The sequence below is a fragment of the Channa argus genome, chromosome 2, assembly GCF_033026475.1.
Source record: "Channa argus isolate prfri chromosome 2, Channa argus male v1.0, whole genome shotgun sequence".
In the NCBI taxonomy this organism is placed as follows: Eukaryota; Metazoa; Chordata; class Actinopteri; order Anabantiformes; family Channidae; genus Channa; species Channa argus.
Genome location: NC_090198.1, coordinates 25,737,472 through 25,760,785, shown reverse-complemented (window position 1 = coordinate 25,760,785; position 23,314 = coordinate 25,737,472). Strand labels below are relative to the sequence as shown.

Genomic DNA, 23,314 nt, shown 5'->3' with positions numbered 1-23,314 from the left:
TGGATTTCTTTCTTTCTTCGTGGTTGGAAATGTTTTGCTATTTATCCAAGCAGCTTCTTCAGTCTAAGGGAAAGTTGGCTTTAGGGGAACCAGACATATCCTCCAGCGTGGGCCTTGTTTCTGACCTGGCCTGAATAGGCTCATTAGGTGGATAATAGGGGAGCCGAGAACAGGGTGGAGTCATTGAGATCAAATGATTAAGACCCTAAACACCCTCAAACCCCAAGGAAAGAGGACATCAGGTGTGGCCCTCTTCCTGGATATGTGAAGTGATCTTAATCTTTCTGGGGATGGATGAAAAGGGCAGCGTGGAACACGGGAGACAGGCCTGAGGCCATGAACTTTAGTATTTCAAACATCTGTTACCCATGACTTTCTATTTCGTTCACCTTCTCTTCAGTCATAATTTGTTAAACACACTCCCCCAAATGTTATAAGGTGCATAACACTACTATAATATACCACAATACTAGCTACATTATTATACTACTAAGGTAAGGTGTTGAAATGTGTAGACCCCCCACCTACTTCCACACTCCTCCCATCTCTCGCTCGTTGTCTCTGTGCTGTGCAAAAGGTAAGAGTGCACGATGAGTAGAGGGTTTTTTTTTTCACCCTGAAATTACCTCTAACTTGATGAAAACTAGTAAGAAGTGCATATTGTTGATCACTGAGTAAAGTGAACTAAGAAAATCTAAGTTAGAATTACTATTGGATTCTACAGTGTAGATCAGCCCTACCACAGTGTAAAATGTACGTTAATCCTCCCTCTATCCTTAAATGTCAGCGGAGGGTCAAAAAGGTCAGTGGTCTTGGCTTTTCAAACGCAGTGGGTCGCAGTGGGTCGCAGTGGGCCCTTTTGTAAATTGCTGCCTCCCACAGGTGAAGTAGTGTCCTTGCCTCATTTGTTGCTACAGCATTAATTGTTTGGCGTTAGCTTCAGTCAAAAACAGTAAGTAAATGCATTGTTTGCCCTGTAATTAACTCATACTCGACGAAAACTTAGTAAGAAGGAATATTAATGCTGTTAACTAATGGATGTGAGTTAGCACAGCCACTGGATTTTACAGTGCACGCGAAGAGTGCAGTGTACAAACCGGTTTGCCCCAGTTACATGCCTCACCCTTGCATCATAATGTACTCACCTGTCATAATGGTAATATCTGTCTTGCTTTCAGTCTCCTTCCTGACCATTACCGACTTCACGGTATCATCTTACTACTGTTCTATTGTGTGTTTACTCCGGGCTGTGCACTTTTGTTTATGATAACAGTCTTAAGACATTTTCGTTTTGGGACAACCTGCCTGTACAAGTGATCCCAGTCAAAGTGCAAGATCATCAGGGCCATTTTTTACACTGGACACAACTGCAGTCACATGTCAGAAACTGCATCCTCACAGCATGTAAGAGAAGCCATGCTTAGTTTGGGGTGTTTTTATCCTTTTAAGTTTAACTGTGAAAAGCTTCTCTTCCTGGAAATACCCACACCTGTTTCACATGGTGGCAGCTCTGAAATATTGTAGGTCTTTATCAGATCAGATTTATTCTAAGGGTGTGACTTGATAAGTGAAAGGTTGTGTGAAAATGGGATTTTTTTTTTCCATTCCCATATCCACGTCTCTCACCTGACTGTTAAAATAAATGCACCAGTGTGAAATGTTAGGATTTGAGCGCATTGGCTTTGGAAACTCTGGCTGAAATACCTGTGAAGATGACACTGTGGTCCTTTTTAAAACCTTTCAGTTTCAACTCGGGAAGATATATTTAAATGTAAAAGCGAGTGAATTTGTGCTGTTTTCTGTTAAACTGAAGGGGGCAGGGGGACAGTGAGAGCCTCATTGTCACTTTAATAGCAGGACAGGGCGGTGATTGGGACGAGAATTAGGTCTTGTAGTGGGAGGTGACGGTTTCGGGCTTGACTGGAGTTAGTTGCGTGCGTCACGGTGCAGAGTGAAGACCGGGGACATGGTTTGAATGGCTCTTTACAGTCACTGGAGGAAGTTTTCATGCACCGAACACCAGGTAATCCCAGTTTAATCACGTCCAATTTCTTCTGTGTTAGAAATAACTTTGTAGAGCAACGAGTTTGGCTTAATTCACCCTGTAAGCTGCTGTCTAGAGAATGTCGCTTTCGGCTCTTTGAGATTTATAGGAGACTCTTCTGAGCTGAGATTTATAATCCCCGATGTTTTAGGTATATTGTTTATTATATGTCATAGTGTGTTTCCAAAATAAGAGTTGGGCTACCTACCTAAAGTTGGGCTTCCTACAAAAAGAAAATGAAAAGAAAAAGTTTCTGTTTGGCCTACACGTATCCATTTATAAAATTTGACAATATGATGTTTTTTTTAAATTTAAGAAGTTTCAATATCTTATATGTGTAATTAAAGTTTAGTGGATAATTTAAGGATTTGTAGGTCAGTTAATAAGATAAGAAGAGCAATATTTGGGTGAAACTGTTTGCGGTAAACACAGGTAGAACCGGGTAAATGTGTGCGTCAACAGGCCACAATGCGCTGCGTAAAGTTTAGTGTTCATACAGACCAATGGCCCAACTTGGTGCAGCGTGTTCATAGTGTGTCCTTTATGGCTTCATCAGTCTAATCTCAGCATGTTGGAGGAATGTAGGTATCTGCCACACACTGTTAGCATCACTGGTCCTGCGCTCGTTGCGAGTTATGGCCACACGGAGGAACTCGACTGTGATTATACAGATCCCTTTTAGAGAGGTGTTCGCACGAGGGGAGGTCTCCCATGTGACGCCTACGTTGGTCCCTCTGCGATTATTTATCTCCACCAGTGTGTGCAAACACACCGTGCGCTGTTGTCCTTGGCTGAAACACGCCTGCAGAATGAGGACCAAAGTCACAGGGAAGGAGACCCGGGTATGCAAACTGGGGCCAAATCTCAGCCTGGCGCAAGCGACAAGAGGTGACAGCACAGCCAGGTTCCCAGGATCGATTTGACCCACAATTGACCCCCCACTCCCCCCCCCCCTTTTTTTAACAAGCATTAATGGATATTGATCTGATCCGGATTTGTTGTGTGACTGGTAATCCAAAGACCCCTGGTGGGATTCTCCAGACGGTCTCGGACTCTAAATTCCTAAATCAAGATTTCATTAGATAATGCATTTTTTTCCCTGCAAATTGTCCTGATCAAATATTTTCCTGTGGTATTCTGCAGTTTCGATCGAGTCTTTTTGTGCTACAGTGACTGATATTTGCATAATATAATAACAATAACTCTTTAAAGGTTTAAAGGACATTTTCCTACTATGTGTGACTCAAAGCAATGAAAGAAACATTTCAGATCATTACATAATATTATAGTTCTCATGATTACATGCAAATTGCTCCAAGGTGCCGTCCCTTAAACAACCGCAGTCACAATTGTCCTTTCCTGATATGCAAATCCCCAGTACAGGACAGTTTATTCTCCTCTGGAGGGAGACACAGTTTGACATAGATGTGTCTCATTAATCAGCACATCACACATGCTGGATACCTACTGCTCTCCTTCTTCTGTTCTCAATGAGCTCTTGTGTTTTTTAAATGAGTGGGTGAACATCTGCTCGCTGCTCTACTGTTGCTGACTGTTGTGCTATCATAACAACGGGTCCTGGCCACTGCTGTCAGTCCTTGATTTATGGCCTCTGGCCTCGGTGGATCTGTCAGATCCCACCCCCGACATTTACTCAACAGGCCTTACATGTTTGCTGTTGTGAGATGAAAGCCACGCTAACAGCTCACTGAGACCAGCTCTGCCTGCTCTCTTTGGTCCGGCCTCCTGTGAATCTCACAAACCACTTCCTATTAACAACGACGTATGCAGATGAGCATTGCAGGTATGATTTGAAGCTGCACACATGTCAGTGTGTGCATGTACTAGTAGCAATGCAGCCCATTCGTTGGAAAATACCTCATAATTTCATCATTGTCTCGGTTTTCTTGTGCATGTGTGCTTTGGTGTTCAGTGATTCTCTGCTAATGTAAGAAAACAGGCACAAACGATGCCATTGTTTTTCCTTATCGTCTTCGACCTATGCTGTCTGACTGCAGTACTTGATTCTTAGGTATTAATTGAATTAAACTGAAGCTTCTGTATAGTGCACAGGCATTTCTTAAAAGAGGATTGGGGTCTGTTACCGCCCCCATGAGACTCATTGTTCATGGAAATTGAATTCAGATTCCGATCATCTGATATTACACAGAAGACAGGGAGTGTGTGTTTGGTAAAGTCAGAAATTGTAAACCCCTGTGGTTTCTAAGGAAATGCTCAGATGATAGACAAAGACCAGACTGTGAAAATGAGTTGCGAGGGATTTTAACAGCGTTTGAACATATAAACTCTTTCCATCTTGCTACGTTGCTTAATTCATGGTATGGTGGTGGCTCTATTGCGTTAACTAAATAATGTTTAGGTTTACAAAACCTCAGAAAATAGTGATATATGGTGAACACATCTTTTTAGAGCCTAGAGATTTTTAATTTAAAACAGTAAAAACCATTGCTTACGTGCGTCTGTGATTTCCATGACTTGACTATTGCTGCCAGTTGTTCGAATTCTGTGCAGAAGTTTTCTTCATTTTTAGCTCTTCTGTAGCTTTCCTTCTTATACCTCTAATCGTCATTTTCATGCTTGCTTTCAAGCTTTCCATCCACTGACTCTCTCCTCTCCCCCTCCATCAGAACAAGGCATGGCCGGGAAGCCTTTCCGAGCCACCTACATCTGGGGCAGCATCATCTCCAATCTCCACACTCACGTGGAGGTCAAGCGCCGGCGCCACAACCTTAAGTCCTACCATGACTGCTTCCTGGGCTCAGAGGCTGTGGACGCGGTGTTGGCACACATCACCCTGAATCGTTTCTTTGGAGATGAGGCAGTGCCTCGCTACAAGGCTGTTCGCCTTTGTCAAGCCCTGATGGAGTCGAGGGTGTTTGAGCCTGTGGGCATTAAAGTATTTGGGAAGGAAAAGAAGCAAGCCACATTTGAGGACAGTAGTTGCAGCTTGTACAGGTTCCTGAACTCAACAGCTACCTCTTCGTCGACACTGACCAACACCAACTCCCACTCCACTAGCACCATCGAGAGCGGCTATGACTCACTTAACATCAACAGAAACCAAAACAGCTACAGTCCATCATGTGAAAGGTACAAACTCATGTCACAATGTCCCCAGAGAATCCCAGATCCAGTATTTTACACCAAGTGCTTCTGAAAACTAATCCGGCACTTGATGCCTCAGCAAGTTGTGTCTTCATCGTTTTTAAATTCTAGTTGTCCCAGTGTGTCACTCAGTGTTAAGTTCAAATAAGGCCATAAATTGAGCTACATTTAATAAAAGGAGTAAAAATACAGACAGAAAATCACAAAGTTTCTTTCAGGTAAATTATCCATGCCATCAACAGCTGAAAACCCAATACTTATATGGAATAACTTATTCCATTTTGGCCACAACCAAAAAATGTTTTAATATGTTAAATTTTGTCTAAATTAAAAAACAAAACAAAAACAATGATGCTAAGGTGGTCTAACTGGCGGCCGGTTGCAGCTACATATTACGTGTTCAGCCTTGACAATGATGTCAAACATGACCTCTAACTCTCAGCAGGAATTCAAATAAGTAGGTTTCCCAAAATGTCAAACTAGTCCTTTAAATGCATTCATTCTCCTGTGCTTCAAAGCTGGAGGAGGGAGGCTGTTAAGCCCATAGAACAGACAGTGAGGATGCTTTATCCACGAGGTGCTAACACATGGTCTCAGCGCTTCTTGATTGCTCCCTTTTGATCTGGTCTTGCTGTGTGAGGCTGACAGCTCCAGACGAGACCGCAGAACAGGCCTCGTCTTCCTAATGGGAGATAAAAGATTTAGAAGAACTCTGTGCCCAAGCAGTTGAAATGACGCTTTTGTTATTTGCAGCGTGGGCCAAGTCATATCTGCAGGGCAAGAAGGCTATGTAAACAAAACGTTTACATGTCCTATTTAATCTAATTCATCAAAAATGGTGTTAATGATGGAAAGTGAGTGTTTTTTCCATCATTTTAAAAGGAAATCGCTATAATCAAAACAGCTGCAAATTATGACTCAATCACAGGGAGTGTTAAACATTTACAGCCACATTTGGTCTTAAAATGTCTAAAATGTTCGGTTTTCTTCAATCATTTCCTCTGATTGCCGTTATTATGCGACTCTTCAGACATAAGGTGCTGACCAACTCCGGAAATAAAGACAAATCAGTGGAGGACGTGCTGGAAAAGCTCAACCTGAGCTCGACCATCACCCCTCAGATGATCAACCTCGGCCTCTCGCAGGAGCGTAAGTCAAATTCCATGTGATCAGCCACAGGAAAATGACCTAAAACAGGCTCTGTGTTTTCACGCAGCAAATATCTGCTCTCACTAAATGTGTGGATCTCTGTGCCTGTGGCCCTGATGGCTTTTACCGCTGTGTTTTTACAGTTGTGGCTGAGGTGTGGCACCAGCAGGCGGTGTTCAGGCTGCTGCAGCTGATAGAGCTCCCACTACTTGAGGACCTATTAGAGGGCAAGGACTCATATCAGCCTTCCCTGCATGGCATGGATAGTGATCCGGATTTGTTGTATACGTCAAACTACCTAGACCGAGAGGTTCTCAAAGCCTTCAGTGAAGCACAGTAAGTCCTCTAACTCTTTTTCTTACTGTAGAAGTGACTGTACATGTTACATACGTGTTGCTTATGACCAGTCAGTCCTTATATTTAATGGTGGAAACTAACTAAGTACAAGTAGTCAATCGCACAAATTAAATACAGTATTTTTTGGTCTGACTTACTACACGTTCATCTCCCTCAGGGCTGATGATTGGATGTCAGCGGCAGTGGACTGTCTTGAGTTCCTGCCTGATGAACTAGTGGTGGAGGTCAGTCGAGGTTTGGCCAGTTTTGCAGACGACCTGCTTGAGTGTAAGAGGCTGCTCTATGGGGTCCTGGCTCAGCACTACGGACGCACACAGCAGTCACCACTACTCAGCAACCACGTCTTCGACATCCACACTGGCATCTCAGAGCTACTCGGTATGAGAAAGGGCGTTTGTTTGTTAGCTATTCATAGGATTTTTCATTATGTTGCTGCCTGTGGCATTGAAATCATAAGGGACACGTTTTTCAAGCTCAGCATTTTCATCCTTGCACTTTCTGTGTCCCGTCGTCAGTGAACGGAAAGCAAGAGCAAGCCCTGGAGGCTCTGCAGCTGAGCCTGAAGCTGCAGGACTCTCGCAGCAGGGAGGAGCTACGCAGGCTCCTGAGATTCATGGCCACTGCAGCCAAACCGCAGGAGGTTAAACTACACAAAGAGGTGAGCAAAAGTGGGAATCTTGTGTGCGTCGGGATGTGTACGTTTTATCGTTGTTAACTCAAAACGGTTCTCTGTCAGATTGAGAACAGGATGGCGTTGAAACGGTCTTTCGCAAGTGCCATCGTGTACAGCGGGAGGCTCTCCAAAGGGAAGGTGGACTTGATGGTTCTGTTCATGGTGGACAACCACTGTGATCTGTTCAAAGTGAGTGTTACTGTTTGTTTCTTTGTACGTGTGCACATATGTGTGTCTGGTGTTGTAGGAGGAGGGTAACAATAGACATATCTGCAAGAGACCTTTGTCACTGGGTTGATAAAATGTTCTTTACACAGAAGCAGACTTGAAAGAGAATCATAAATCACATGTGTCTGACTGCGTAGGATCAAAGACAGTCAATAATCTTAACTCTTTATATGAATCCAGGATAAAAGCTTAGCACTTTTTTCCCCCCACTTTTTTCCACCAGATTCCTGTTACATTGCACAAGATGGTCAGTGACAGACTAATGAATATTGTTAAAGGAAAGGATCCAGATATGATAACAGGTCTGCACATTCTATTTTTATCCATTTAGTTGAAAAGTTTAGCTTCTTTCCTATATACAGTTACATTTGTGATTCTCCCCTTTTTTTTAATACTTTCAGGTTCAACATACTGCACAAAAGTGAGTGCTCACACATACTCAGAAAATGCACGAATAACCACTAAAGAGGAACTCCGCTCTTTACTCCGGGCAGTGCACGAGAACCCTAAACTCTCCAACAAAGAAAAGAGACGGCTGCTGGGACAGTTTTATAAAGGCCACCCAGAAATTTTTGTTCAATACTTTGGAAATAGATTGAGCAGCATCAACATGTTGATACAGTAACAAGGACAAGGATGAGTTTGTTGGCACCCTTCCACAAAATAAAGAAGAAACCCAGTTTTCTAAAATAAAATAATGAATAAAATAACCAGAAAAAAAAAAGAAAATTTAAAAGATTTGACAAACTTTGTGTTTGATATTTGTGTCAACAGCACATTTTAAATAATGCAACAAATGCACGTGGCCCAGACCGATGGTTTCCTATAATCACATATCTCACACACACACGTCTTACTTAATGTAATTGGTTATTTATCCTATTTAAATTGTAGTACAGTAGTTACTCTGCTGCTTGGTAATATTGTGTGCACCAAGCTGAACGTAAACCAGAAACATTGCTCTGTAAGACTGAGGAGAATCACATTTTTCTTTTTACGTTTTTTTTTATTGTGTAAGGGTACCAATAATTCTGTCTATATTTATTAGTTCACATTTATATGTTATACATAGAGCTAGATGCTAATGTGATGGACATGATCGATTTATACAGCAAATCGATTTTATTTGTAAATGTAAATAGTTTTACTACTGAATATGAGAATGTGAATTTTAATTTTAGTGACTCTTAATAAGCTGCAATATTTAAGGGCATATTTAATTGTCTTAAAATACTTGACATTTTCTTTGGTGCAGGACACTAACATAAAATGTCTTTGTCATGAGACTGTTACTTCTCGACAATGACAAAAATGATCCAAGTATTCTTGAGTTCTTTTGCGTTCTCACAGTGCAGTTCATCTCGATGGTTGTTTTCTTGGTGTGTGTGCAAGGAGCAGTGGTAGCAACAGAAATTGGTCTGTTCATGTGGCCTATCGTGTACAGTGTGATGCGCAGAAGAGTTACGCCCGAAGGAACCTAAAACGGAAATTTGAACCTGGAAATTTGAAAGTCCGATTTTGTGCTGTAGTAAACAGAGTCAATCATGAGAATCAAGCCGCTGGGGTTTTTTTGTTTGTTGCTACAAATCAGCAAAACAGATGTTTGCAAGTTTTAGACTGTAGCCACGTTCTAGTGGCATTTTCAAAGATGTGTTTTAAATTTTGATTTATGTAGTACCTTCAAGTCAGTGAGGATATTGCTTATGTTCAAACCACACACATCTTGTCTGTATTTTGCCAGCTTTTAATAAAACTGAACTGAATTTGTCAAACATTTGTACATTGATTTCCCTTTTTCATTGTAGGCACAAATTGTACTAAAAAGAAAAATGCACTTGTACGTTTAAAAATGTGGCTATGAAACACATTTAATTTTGTCTCCCATTTATATGAGAAATTCTGCTGAATTCCAATATCCATGGTTGTTGCTTTTTACGCCAAATAATACAGTCACCTCTGATTGTATTAATGGTTGATTAGTGCTCGTCAGGTTCTTAGGCAACAAATCAACTTGTTAAATTGTTATCAACACCCTGTCCCTGTTAGCTGTTAAGCATTTACTTTGCGTCTTGCTTGGTGCGATTTGCAGTAACCCATTTAGGTAAAATTCATCATTCACAAGCCATAAATTACAAATGGTACAGTAAGTTTGGTATAAAAGCTATTAAGAGTTTTCCAAATGGCGCAAACGTCAAAGAAGGATCCAGAATTTATTATGTGGCAGCGGAATGATTCTCTGCACAAATTGTTTTATGCTTGATAATGGGCTTAGTGCAGACTCAGGCTGCCACATACAGTCAGAACAAAGGCTCTTCTTGGCAAACAAGTAATGATGTAATGCGTATTATGCGAAAACCAGCAGCTGGCTGGTATTTAGAAAAACATTTGCTGAGGAAGTTTGATGCTTTCATAATTCATTAGTTTGTCACAACTAAAGGACAGACTGCAAATGTCATCTAATGTTCAGATTAAGCTGAAAGGCTTGTTTGTTTTACAACTACCTGAAATATTGTATTTAGTTTTAATTACATACCCGAATTACAACAAGAAGCGTAGAGCCTTTTTCCAAACTAGCAATTTCTCAAAGCTATATAAGCTCATATGCTGATTAGATCAATTCAAACAGGTGAAATTCAGCTATTGTACTTGGATATTTAAAGAAAGGATGGTTGATGCTTCCAGATCAACAACCAAATGTCACATGCTGCCTCCTGCTGGTATTACTTACTATGCTGTGCCTAACTATTACCAGCAGGAGACCGTCTTTGTGTCCAGCCAGTTAATTAAGGATAAAGCATCAGTAAAGTCAAATAAAAAACTAATCTGGTAGAATTCTTTTCCACTTTTATTGAAATGAACTGTGTTTACTCCAGTTATCTAAAAAAAGCTTAATTCCACTTTGCCATCACTGGGACATCACAAGGCCAAAAGCTATGTGCCAAAATAAATGGTCGAATGAAAAATTTTGTACAGTATAATGGTCGGTCATTAAAAACAAAAACAAATCAAAAGCCACGAGAACACTCAGGTGCACATACCATATGTACAGTGTGTCTGTGGGTGTATGTCTGTGTGTGTGCGTGTGTGTGTATGCTTGTTTTCTATACAAACATGTACAACGGATGAATGATGTGTGAGACGCGCTCAGAAAAATGGACGTGTGTGTCGAAACAATACCATCACCTCTTAAGATTACATTCTTGTAAGGTTCAATGTGTTTAGTTTGATTATCGAATCCTTTTCTGTTGGCGCGCACGATATATGTCATGAATGGGTGGAGCCACAGCTCCTTTGTCATCTTCCTCATCAGAGTCAGCATTTGGCCTCTTGAGTGACTTGGCGATTGCATGGTTTTCCATGGGTCCATTTCCCTCCCCTCCTGCATCAGGCTGCCTTCCAGTGATCAGCTCAACAGCAGCATCAACAGCTAAAGAGACAGAAAATACATTAGTAATATCTAAAAAAACAAAACACTTTAACACTAAAACAAATACAACTATTCTTTGACATTTCCATCACTAAAGCCATACTGGCATGACTAAAATGTGGAAACTGTCTGAGTTAAGTGCTGTCAAAAGGAACTTACTGTCAGGAAGTGTGCATCTCCTGAATGTTTCCATGAGCTCATCCACTTGAACAAACGGACCCTGCAGCAAAAAACAATCAGCTTTTTTAAGTCTTAATTTGCAGTAGGAATTATGGGCTTGAATGCATTAGGCTGCTGCAACTCACAGTGAAGCATGTAGGTGGAGGGAGCAGCTTCATTAGGACGACAGCAGCTGGGGGGACTGGGAAAACTCCCCCGGGGACAGGGTGTAAACCTGGAGCTGTGGAGAGAATCACAAGAGGCTACATGAAAGATAAATCCTCTTATGCATGAAGTCAATGTGCAAAGCCCATTTCCAAAAAAGTTGGGAGGCTGTGTAAAATGTGAATAGAAAGGGGCTGCAATGATTTGGCAACCCGACTGAAACCAAATTTTGATTGTAAATAATATAAAGACAAGACACTTCAAAAAATCTTTCTGAAAAAATATCAGCTACTTTTGAATTTGATCCCAGCAACACATCTCAAAAAAGGACAGGAGCCACAAAAAAAACGGCCAAAGCTTTGTAACGGTAAAAAAACATCCGGTGGAAGAATTAATGGTAAATGGCAACAGATCAGTGTCATGTTTGAATAGAAAAAGAAGATCCTAGAGACACTGGGTCTTTTAGAAGTAAAGATGAGGACAGGTTTATCACTCTGTGGGAGACTGCACCATGAAAGACTTTAAAACGGACTGAGGGTGAAGTAGAAAACTGCCCTGTGGTCTGATGAGTTTTAAATCCTTTTAGGGAATCATGGAAGCTATGCCCTCCATGCCATAAAGGAGAAAGACCATCTCAGTTTTTGTCAGCGCACATGATATACTCTCACTGGCCAACATACACCTGTATAATCTAATGCTCAGCCAGGAATTCTACTTTCACAAGGTTATCATTTCTCCGTTATTAAGTTGTAACTGTCAGAAAGGTGATAATTCTACTCTGTGAGGTCACAGTGGGTAGTGGAAACATACTGGAGTGCGTTATAAGAAGATGTGGGTCGAATGTGACAAGACAGCGACAAACCAATTTACTGGATTTGAGGACGGACCCTGAGCAGTTTAGGACTACAGTACTTACGGGCAAGGTGACGTGGCTGGAAGGGGATCATCTGATTGGTGTCAGGCTTGGGATACTCAGGTTTGCGATCAGCTTCATCCTTCAGGGTAGGCACAGAGGGCGCGACCACAGTCTCTGGGAGCAGTGCCGCCAGTTTGGCACGAGACACATCCTGCAAACAGTTTAAATATCACTTCACGTTACCTGAACATTTTAATCTTTAACTGCTTTGGCCACAAAAGATGCCATGCTGACGCCATTTCTAATGAGCAAAATACAAACCTTATAGCCAAGCGCCTTGAGTTCACTGGAAGAGCAGGGATACAGGTCCATGAACTTGTATCTATCTACAAGCAAAGCCGTTTCTTTGCCCTCATACTCCTCTTTGAAAGCACTGAAACGCCTCCGCTCTACTTTTAGAATACTGGCCAGGTCTCCTATGTTGCTCTCAAAGGCCAGGAACCGAGCCCAGATCTCACTGAGGAAGGAAAGTTAACAAACATCATCAGACCTCTTGACTGTAATGAAACGCACATAGTGCACAAGCACAAAACTTTATTAACACTTAACATTACCCCGACTTTTCTGATGACAAGCTTCCTGACGTGAGGACACGTTCAAAGAGAACCCTGGTGTTGTTATCCTCTGGAAATAGAGAAATATCAGGGTTATACATTTATCATGACTTATTATAATAATAATGATATATCGTACAAATTTTTTGTTTTCTAAAAGCCATCCAATGTTATCTGGCAGGTGTAAACTAATATCACTGGACATTATCGCATAGATTTATAGATTAATAATAAAGATATCACATTTCCTACATTTTATTTATACACTCTGGAATTCATTACACACAACTTACCATTAAGGTGAGAGAGGTAATCAATATATGCCAGTATATACTCTGGAATGTCACCATATTTCTTCAAACCAAGTTCAAAAATCTTGAAGGCCACAGACTTATCCTGAGGAGAAAGATGAACAGAGTTAAAACGAATAAAAGAGACACCTGAAAGATCACAGCATACACGTGCTAAACATGCGACTGGGTGTACTTACCTTGCTGCAGTAGTACTCCATCAGTGCTGCAGTTACATAAACATGGTGACGCGTACGTAGGTCCTCTCGGGCCTTTTTAAAGATGGTGCGACCTGATTTGATGCCCTCTGCCCTCCTGGCAAACTTCATGTACTGGATATAGACCAGCGTGGGGTCAATATCTTCAATTGCCAGCAGTTTATTGTAGATGCTGTGGACCTTCTCGTACTTCATACGACTCTGGGAGGACAGTATAATAATTGTGCTTGATTGTACTAGTGTCTCTTGACATCTTAGGTAAAATTTGTGCCTATTAAGTAAATGTACACTCACTTCTTCATAGTCGGCAAAGGCAAAGTACAGAAGCATGTTCTTTTTCAGGAGGGTCCCGATGGCACGTTCATAGATGTTAGCTGCCTCGTCACTAAAAAGCTTTGAATTATTCATATCCTGAGAGGAAGTTAAAAAAACAACAGGAGTTTGAGATTGACGTTGCTAAAAAAACAGACGGACACAAGCTTCACGTGCATTTGAAAGGTTTCATAACTTACGCCTTTCTCTGCCAGCAGTTTGCTGGACTGCTCCAGGTACTGTGCTGCCTCATACCATATATCAGGGTGGTGGCCCAGCACTAGCAGGCACTGCTCATAGGCAAACATCACTGCAACACAGAAACATCTCATGTTGTGCCTGATCTTCATAAAACAGTAAGTGTCAAACCATTCCCTCTAGTGGCTGCTTGAAAAATATCCTTTGTACAATAAGTATCTCCCAGATGTTCCATTTGGCACATACAGCAGAGATTTTAAATTATTAGCAGAATACATTATATCCTGACCACAAATGTTCACCTCTCTTTGTGATGAGGGTCTGGTCTTCTGTGCGTAATGGGTTACTTTTTTCCCACTGGATGTACTTCTTCCACATCTCCACTTGCTGGGCTTCCTGAGGGGAGTTTTGGGGTGGTACTGATGGTGCGTTCCTGTCTAAACCCTTCATTACAGTCTCGTACTCCTGCAATGCACAAACCGTATGTGTGTAATGTGTATCAGCCCTGGTTCAAAACATGGCTGCGTATTTTTGTTACACTTTGTTCAATGTCTCACCTTTGCCACTCTCCTAGCATTCATGTAGTCCCTACTTCGATCCTCAATCATCTTTTTGGCCAAGTGCACGTTGATCCCCTGTTCACACATGGAAGTCAGATTTAGCAGTCAATCTTTCAGCTGTGCACTCACATTCACAATTGACAATTCTCACATCACATTCACAATGATAAATCCGTAGGTTTAAATAGCAGAAAGAAAGAAAATGACTTGAACTTCATTTACAGTGACTCTATCTCCAAACTTTCTCAATAGGAATTAACACAACTAGGTTCAAATTAAACTGCAGCTTCTTCTGCAAGGCCATTGGATTTCCATGATTTTTTGACTCGGATTGCAAAGATTTAAACGTGTCCTTAAAAGCCAACTTCACCAGTTTTCAACTTGCTTTCTATGGCTTTAGTTAAGAGTGTAAACGTACACCGATGCTTTTAAACTTCCCTCCGACCTCACTATATTAAAATATTTCTCTTCTTCTAGCTGAAAAAGTCCTCCACAAAATAAAGCGCTCGGAACAGAGAAAATCTTTTTTGTCTGCCCCTGTGCATGTTAGATAGCCTCCAGCCGTACCTACTCCCAGTCTGCTTGTTTATATGATACACCTGTGCTGAGCAGCTTAGTGTGTTTAGTTAGAGATGCGTTTTAGACCACCTCCCAATATAGATCTGCTCTGAACCACAGTTAAGTGACAGAGCAAAGGCACCCTGAAGACCAGAGGGCTGGCGGGGTCTCTCACCTCTTCATATTTGCTATAATCTCTCCAAAGCTGTTCAATGTTGATCATAGGGTTCACGCAGCCTCTCTGGTATACCCTCCGAACTGCCGTGATTCGCTGGTTCTCTGCGTATGAGCCCACAGCCTCACTGACAAAACACAAAGCTCAAATGTCAACACTGAAGAGTTTGGATATCACTGTATAAAGTGTCCAAATATTATTATAAAGAACACTTACACTCCTTTGAGGAAATTGATATAATCCACCCAAATCTATAAGAGTAAAGAATTGTCATTAGGTGACAGAGAACAGAACTGCTCATATTGTTCAAATAAAGTGTCCACATCTGTGTACCTGGTAAGACATTATTTCCATGCCAATTTTATCCAGGGCGAAGTCATAGGCCTGGGCCATCTTCTCTCTGAGTGTAACAAAAGTATGACGTAAACATGTGTATTTATGGTAGTGTGCAATCAAGCTTAACCTCAGTATGGTCCATTTAGTCTTACTTGTAGCTGGGCAGCTTCCCTTTGGTCTCTCGGACATATGAGAGGTAGCATTTCCACAGGTCAATGTGCAACACTTTCATTAGGCATCTCTGAAACAACTACAGGGGCAAGAATATAAAAAAGTAAAATAAGTGGAAACCAGACAAACATTTTGGTATATGTAGTATATATTTCTTTAACTCAAACTCGCTTGCTGATCATTTCCATGTGGAACTACGAAAAGCACTGGCTGTAACCCATATGCCACATTTGGGGGAAGATGCTAGCTCATCACAGTCCACGCACTGGAGTTATTCTGCTTCATTAGACAGGCCTCAGGGGTGGCCTGGGTTTCAGTGAGATCCTCCAAACCCAAATGAATACAACATACTTTGAAGCTTGCGTGAGGGATATAAATGACTGGGTGTGTTGAATTCAGGCAAAAACAGAACAAATGGACATTTTAGGATAAACTCACAAAGTTTATTGAAAGTGGAAACCCCAGGAGAAACAACAAATCAGTGCAAAAACTCAGCAGTGTTTCAGCTCATTAAAGAATGTTTCAATTAAAATCAGGTTTAAAAACATAAAAAGGCCACCAAAAAGACATGGAACAATAAATTCATTTCTTAGCCCCACACCAACAAGGGCACACCAGCAGTTTGTTTTTAAGCCAGTGTGTGTGGAAATTCACACTTCATTCAAACAAAAGAGCATTTCCTCCAATGTTACACACTGTTAAGAGACTTTCAACCCCTGACGTATATATAGTGTATGCATCAAATGTCTGAAGCAAAATTACTTGGCTTTCAGATTAATGTTGAGATACAATGTAATAGACTGGGGATTCACGAAAAAATAACTGTACGTAATATCTAGTATAATTAGAAACAGTAAAATGACATTCCAGATACCAAAATAACACACTTCTTAGGTTTCATGAGTGGACACTTACCTTTTCTACTTTGTCATAGTTTTTAGCCTTGATCTGCAAATAAGAGTGTAAATGCAATGTTAATTTAAGAGCCTCCCCTACTATTGTAAGCTTTGCAGTGAACATGCAGTCATGCAACAGTGACCATACACACCTTAAAGATCAACAAAGTGAAATTCACACAAAAATGACAAATTACTTTTAAAAAAAGGGGGGCTTTATTTTCTTTAGAAAACGCGCCACATAACCCAGAAAAACAGCAGTAATTACAGAAATGCAATATTAATTTCAAGTAAAGATGACCCAAATCTGCAGTTCTCCTATTTTAACGTTTTAAAAACACATAACACTTTCAGGCATAGTTTTCACAACATTACTGTTGATTAGTAGAAGCAAGTCTTACAGCAGCAGTACGTTCAGAGCTATGTGCTATCATCATTCCAAGCCTCTGCACACAGACCTATTTCTGCTCCACTAAATAAATGTGCTCTACAAAATAATAAAAGCAGCATCAAAAATTATTTTATAAAGCAAAATATTCCCATAGCATTTAATAAATACAGGGCATTGCCAGGTGTCTGCTTTGCCAGAGATTCACAAATGTTACAGTGAAACAGTTATTTAACATTAATAACTTACAGGCACTACAGGAGACAGTTTACAAGCATGTCTCTACAATGAGGTTCACAGAAGTGTGATTATCTGGGGGGCCTCCTATGGCCTGTTGTTTGAGACACAGCAAACATACTACAACTTTATCACTCCGGCTTCAATTCCCTCTCTCCTTTTCTTTGGACTGGTTCCATATCACTCAACAGCAAAAAGACAATACCACATTTGATAATTAATTGTGTATTAATTAAGCAATGCAATTAAAAATTGCAAACTGTTGATTAAATTTAATGCAAACGGCCAAGACATCTCTTGTACTAACATCAAATTAAACAAACAAAAAAAAACCAACAACCTGTGTATTTCTAGAAAATCACTTTTTAAAACAAGATCCTGTCCTGCCTGCTGCAGTTTCAAGGGACTTTGGTGGCAACGTCTCTAAAAAAAAACTGGCCTTTCTCATTCCGTGTACTCCTACAGCACTAGTGACATTAAACTTGCAACTTCATCTAAAACCATAAAACAAATGCTTTTTAAAAAAAAAATGTGTGGAATTCAGGAAATGCATATTCTAATGGGACATTTGCCTAATAAAATCCTGGAAGATAATGCCTGAAAAGTGAAACTTGGAGCTTTACATACAAAATTTTAGAAGTTCTTTTTTAATTTTGAAAACCTCATGACTAAAATACCAGATTTGCAAGTATCAATAGCACATTTAATCAGGTTAATTGATGGAAGTGTGAACATTGAAGAAAAATACAGGAGTCTAATTCATGGGCACACATTTCTGTGTTTGATCGAATATGCTAAATAAGTTAGATGGCTACAAAACAACAAAAACTATAAACTTATATGCAAACAGAAAGTTCATACAATAAACTAACATAATTGAGTAAAGGCAGTTACAAAAATATGTTATGTGAGAGTAAGTTTATCATTGCTGGTAGGAGGCAAACAGATCAGTGAGAGTGAATTAATTCATTTCCAAAAAATAAATGAGTACCTTTACTATTTATGAAAAAGGATTACATAGAAACTGTGATGCAGTTTTCTTCACTCCAATGTCCCACAAATGAAGACAGTACTGATGTTTTCTACACTGTAATTTAATCCAGCTCACTCCACAGACACTTGGCTACATATTGTTAATGCTATTACAAATTTCTTTTGCAGTAGAAATCCATGTGCCCTAATTACAATAAGCTATATTTTCATTTTAACTGCAAAAGAAATAAGAAATTGAGGTATTCAGTGCTTGCTGGTTCTGTACCTTAAGGTTTACAGTGTTTTTCTCTCAATGGGCATTGTGTCTGGATGCTAAAAAGTCCCAAGTCTTTCAAAAAAAAGTGTTGTGAAAAGGTCTGAAATACAGACTGCAGACGTTAGAATCAACATGCTCTTTTCACAAAGTGCCTGTAATATCTTTGCCATGTTTTTAGACAGTCTGCTTACAGGGCCAAAACACTAATTAGCAACATGTCAAGCTTTGTGTCCACCAACATGTGCTGTCGACTACCAAACACAAGCTATTTCCATCTTCACTAGCATTTTGGTGAGTGCAGTGTGATTTAAAAAAATAAAATAAAAAACTAAATTCAATGGATTCCCTAAAAGCAGCCATCAAGGTGGTGTGATAAAAGGAAAAACGTATATGATATGGGTCTTTAAACTACTTTGTATCGTGTAGAGTTTTCCATGAAAGTGTCATGTAAGGTTTTCTTGATATAGGGGGAAGATAAAAGCTCTGCAGAATACTTACCAAGTGAGGGAGATGCTTTAATACTACAACTTTACATGTTTAGCAGTTTAAAGTATTGAAATGTTAAAAAAAAGAGGTTGAAAATAGCATTAAAGCAAGTTTCATTTTTAAACATTTTTTTAATTTTATCCATCCCAGCTCCCTGATGTTAACAGGTCCCTCCAACAGCTGTCTGCAAACGTCTAATAAAATAGTTACTACTCTGAGGCCAGTTTAAATTCTACCATCTCAAACCACTAAGGATGACAAATGTGGTTTTCCAATTCCGAATTTCTAACCTATTGACATTTATATTCCACCCGAAATCTAATAAGTCATTACTTCCCATTAAGATTGGCACTAAAGATTAAACAAAATCTTTTTCAATCATTTTAAACTGTTTTCAGATCAAATATAATGACTGTTACCTACAACAGTTTACCAGACTTCCAGATAAATAAAGCTTCACAGTAGATTCTTTTTTCTACTTTATTTGAACTTCCTCTCTGATTTTCAGCATATTCCATATGACATCCATAGCTGCAGTAACCACATTGCTGTTTTACATTACTTGCTGACAACTTGCTTTGTTAGAGAGTACCATGTCCGTAATGTGGAGCACAAGTGCAGTTAGTGCCACCTGTAGGCTAGTGGAAGTGTATTATTGTTGCTGAGAAGCCTAGTCCGTCAGGAAAAGGCAGCGATGTGTTCTATTTCCAGTCCATTATATGTGTCAACTTTAGGAGGAAGCATTTCTTGCACTGGTTAAGACGACTGAATAAAGGCTGGGGGACATGGCATTGCTCACAGGGGGCGGCAGGGGGAGCTTTATCTAGGGCAGCAACCCCACAACAACAAACAATCTCTAGATTCATTCAATTCACAGCATAGAGCTAATATTTTTATGTAACTACCCATTGCATTTCTAACTAGAAGATAAATTCTGATGCTTGCATTGCACAAGTAAGCAATGTGTTTACCATCAATTGCAGTAATAATCTGCAGAGGTGGAGGGCATTACAAAATGCACTTTGCCGGTGAGCAGAACTATGTGCAAGGCATAATGAATCATCCAATTAGTGAATGACTGCCTAAAAGCAAAGACTGTTGGTAAAATCAAAACAAACTAATAACTGGTTATATATTCAAGGGTGAGGAGTGGGACAGGGAGAAATGTCAAAAAAAAAAAAAGGGCCACAAAATAAGAGTATTCTGTATAAAATTACCCGAAAGAAATGACACAGGAGGCAATAAATTGACACGACAAGTGAATAAAAGGCTAATGCACTCCAATACCATTAAAATAGTTTTAATACTGTTGCAGACCAAACATGCAACAAATGCATTTTACCCCATTTAAATACGGCGCAGAATAAATGTATTTTTTAAATCCTGGGAACAAAAGAATTCCTGAAAAAGAAACTGTTAGTGCCAAGTTCCCCATTCTGTTTAAAGGCACAATCCTTGATTTGTTTAGCTAGAGCCTGACATCGCCAAGTGTTCTACATCTATTTTCACAAACCATTGTTTAGTACATGTATTTAGCAGTCACATGTCTTTATTCATTACTCTTGACAAGGCCTAATAAACTTGTGGTGAAATTTATACAGTTTTGAGAATACTACAACTAAACAGACAAGTCTAGTGATTCAAAACAAGAATTGTGACTTTAAAAATGTACTGACCCAAGACATTTTGCTTGTGTGAAAATCACATTGTTGATCATGTTAGAAAAATTCCCAGCCATGCACACTTAATAATAGAAAGTGTATTAACCTCAGCTTCAATGAACAGTTTCCAGAATCTGCCAGAACTTGGGAACTGTGTGACAAGTCGCTCATATGTCTTCCTTGCTTTATCTATAGGTTGATTCTAAAGAAGGAGAATGCATTTACATTCCATACTAACATATAAAGCAACTACGTGGGTAAAAATGTAGTGTTTTGATTTTAACAAATCTATAGCACCATCCCCTCTGCCACCCACCCTTATCCCCAGTTTACTAAACCCCAGGAATGCAACTCTGTGTCACTAAACCTGTGCTTCTCGAATCAGAATGCTCCATGCGTCAAGGTCATATGGGTTTTCTTCCAACTTCTTCTCTGCCTTCTTCACCTTCTCCGGAATATACTCTGCCGCCTGCAAGAAAACACAGAGCCACAGGGCAAACAGGTTATGCAGCTGGCCTGACTTAGAGTCCCCTCTGATGGTTGTGGTGTGATGATGACTCAAAGGGCCCTCACAACACTAACCATAGGATTGTTCTATAACGACGAGTTACGTGTGGAGTATGGTCCAAGCCAGCAAAACATGTTACTGATGTTCATGAGAGTCGTCAGCGACGTCGCCTTTCACGACAGCATTTAGCAAACCCAAATCAACGAGCCATTTAACCATCTTTAAAGCACATTTGCTAGCTAGGACGTTATTGCTGGCAGCCCTGGGAAGCATCCAGCAAATTGAAAATCGGAACCACAAACGTTAACTAAACAAGTAGCAATTGTGCGTGTTAATCTGCTTGCGGTGTTAAACTGCCTCAACGCATTAATGTTGGACAACTAAACGTTAGCTTAGATAGCAGCAATTCGCCAATCAGCTAGTCAACATGGCGCAATGTTACGCTCTTTAAAACTTCACAGACCCATAGAAATAACAAGGGACAATCACAATTTCCTAAAACTGCTTAATGCTTGCAGATAAAATGTATACAGCGTAATGTGTACACTGCAGCAAGTGTTTCTTTCCAACATTAGCCGAGAATAACACAAACAACATGATGCTAACTTAGCGTATCACAAAGGGTTAGCTTGTCCCTTAGCAGAACTGCAAGTAGCTACCTGATCGGCTGTTCCCTCGGTGGCCATAGCTGGATTGGTAATCTGTATTAGAAATGTTAGATCAATTTGATTACCGATCAAATAATAAAATGATGGCAATTTTAAACAACTACGTTATCGGCATAGCTTCAAAAGGGTTGATCACATTGCCCTTAAGCAACCAGTTGCTGGGTGGCCGATAGCTCAAAATGGCGAGAAACTTGTGTTCCGCTCGGTAGGCAGGAAACAGCAATGGCACTTCCTGTGGTGATCCTTCGAAATAAAACACCAACAACCCCGTACAGTTAATCCGATAAATACCTTACAATTTTACCGTGGAGCCACTTACGAATTACAAAATAATCAACTATATACTCACACTACTAATAAATTGCTTTTTGCCGTTAAAGACTAGTTTATTAAACACAGTTATTATGTTTTACTAGTTGTTACATATTTGGCTTAATGAATGTATCATTTTGGCAGTTTCACTTGTCATTTTATTCACTTGGGAGATGGGAATATATGAGTGTAACGTTACCCGAAAATTCATGTTAATCTTTGTAAAAATGTTAGCTAACTATGTTTTACCATAGTGTGTACATGTGTATGCATGAAAAGCACGCGCTTTAGGTAATTCACATGGAACTGCAATCCAGGTTTATATTTTTGACCATTAGCCGCTTCTCTCGTTCAACAGTACAGGCACATTTTTAGTACCTATTCGTAAAGTTTCTATAATGAACCATATTCCTCTCTGTAAGTGGGATGCTCCACGATGTTGTTGCTGAATTTTAAAGGAAAATAATTTCCAGCAGCAACAAAACAAAACCTCATTGTTTGCTGCACCACGCCTGTCCCACTGATTACCAATAGGGGGGGACAAATTATTACCACCGAGAGCGCGCGCTTGCATATATCTGGCCAATTACCAGAAACAGACCAAAGCAAAGATCACAGAGCAGTTTTTTCCCCGATTGGAAGTGTCTTTTTTCATAACCGTTTTCAAGTTAAGTGTATTTATTGCACACAAAGTTCTTAGAAACCCGTGCAGACTTCTATACAGCTACATATTTGTATGTCTTTATATGTGATGCTATGTTTTCTTGATTAAAAAGCATTTGTAAACTATTCACAATGTGTGATTGTGATTGCACCAACATTGAAACTGACATTTGTGGGAGGAAAGGAAAAATGAAATCCAAGTAGCTTAATTAGATTTTGAAAAACAATTCCCAGATATATTAGTGTCATAATATTAGTGTGATAATATGTTGGTATAATTTTCTAAAACACTGTTGATTGTGTAAATTCGAAGTTAAGTCATGCACAACAGGAACAACATATCTCAGCTATCAAGGACTCGTCCTTGAGTCTTCCAAAAGAGACTTTATAGTGGCTTATATGCCTGTGGGTTCTACTTCCTTTATTACCACTGCCAGCTGTGTTTACTCATGTTACAGCAGGTTAGATAAGAGGTGTTAACACCTGCTTTACAACTGACCAGGCCTGGTGTTTCTGTTGTCTGTAATTGGAGTGGGGACTGATGAGGACTGGGAAAAGACAAATGGCTTTTTGACGGATTAAGTAACAGCCGGTCTTCCGAGACACTGTGGCCCTATGAGCAGCTCTCTT

The 23,314-nt window shown here is 40.0% G+C and overlaps 2 protein-coding genes across 3 annotated transcripts; one reads left to right on the top strand and one right to left on the bottom strand.

Moving 5' to 3' along the window:
- The first annotated feature begins 1,881 nt into the window (after nt 1–1,881).
- Nucleotides 1,882–9,349, top strand: depdc7a (DEP domain containing 7, paralog a). 2 transcript variants are annotated; one of them, XM_067487397.1, is made up of 9 exons: nt 1,882–2,023; nt 4,693–5,155; nt 6,201–6,319; nt 6,463–6,655; nt 6,834–7,054; nt 7,192–7,334; nt 7,413–7,538; nt 7,801–7,879; nt 7,979–9,349. In XM_067487397.1, exons 1-9 carry the CDS (start codon nt 2,008–2,010, stop codon nt 8,200–8,202), a joined length of 1,584 nt encoding a protein of 527 aa, XP_067343498.1. In that variant the 5' UTR covers nt 1,882–2,007; the 3' UTR covers nt 8,203–9,349. The 2 variants fall into 2 exon arrangements, with proteins under 2 accessions (XP_067343498.1, XP_067343509.1); XM_067487408.1 differs by lacking the exon at nt 7,801–7,879 and having other exon boundaries at nt 7,979–8,154.
- A 1,055-nt stretch (nt 9,350–10,404) lies between these two features.
- cstf3 (cleavage stimulation factor, 3' pre-RNA, subunit 3) lies at nt 10,405–21,909 on the bottom strand. Its single transcript, XM_067487381.1, has 20 exons — nt 21,701–21,909; nt 20,901–21,002; nt 20,640–20,735; nt 16,532–16,564; nt 15,598–15,695; nt 15,443–15,509; nt 15,326–15,360; nt 15,110–15,236; nt 14,374–14,451; nt 14,119–14,281; nt 13,819–13,928; nt 13,601–13,717; nt 13,289–13,507; nt 13,092–13,194; nt 12,799–12,868; nt 12,506–12,701; nt 12,245–12,395; nt 11,310–11,404; nt 11,164–11,224; nt 10,405–11,004 (listed from the first exon to the last, which is right to left on the bottom strand). Exons 1-20 carry the CDS (start codon nt 21,725–21,727, stop codon nt 10,805–10,807), a joined length of 2,148 nt encoding a protein of 715 aa, XP_067343482.1. The 5' UTR covers nt 21,728–21,909; the 3' UTR covers nt 10,405–10,804.
- Between the last annotated feature and the right edge of the window lie 1,405 nt (nt 21,910–23,314).

Coding starts and splice junctions, on each gene's coding strand:
- depdc7a (XM_067487397.1), top strand. Junction 6,320..6,462: donor CCTCGGCCTCTCGCAGGAGC/GTAAGTCAAATT, acceptor GTGTTTTTACAG/TTGTGGCTGAGGTGTGGCAC. Junction 7,055..7,191: donor TGGCATCTCAGAGCTACTCG/GTATGAGAAAGG, acceptor TCCCGTCGTCAG/TGAACGGAAAGCAAGAGCAA.
- cstf3 (XM_067487381.1), bottom strand. CDS start 21,727: ATGGCCACCGAGGGAACAGCCGATCAG. Junction 13,195..13,288: donor TGGAGTACTACTGCAGCAAG/GTAAGTACACCC, acceptor CTTTCTCCTCAG/GATAAGTCTGTGGCCTTCAA. Junction 11,005..11,163: donor GAGATGCACACTTCCTGACA/GTAAGTTCCTTT, acceptor CTGTCTCTTTAG/CTGTTGATGCTGCTGTTGAG.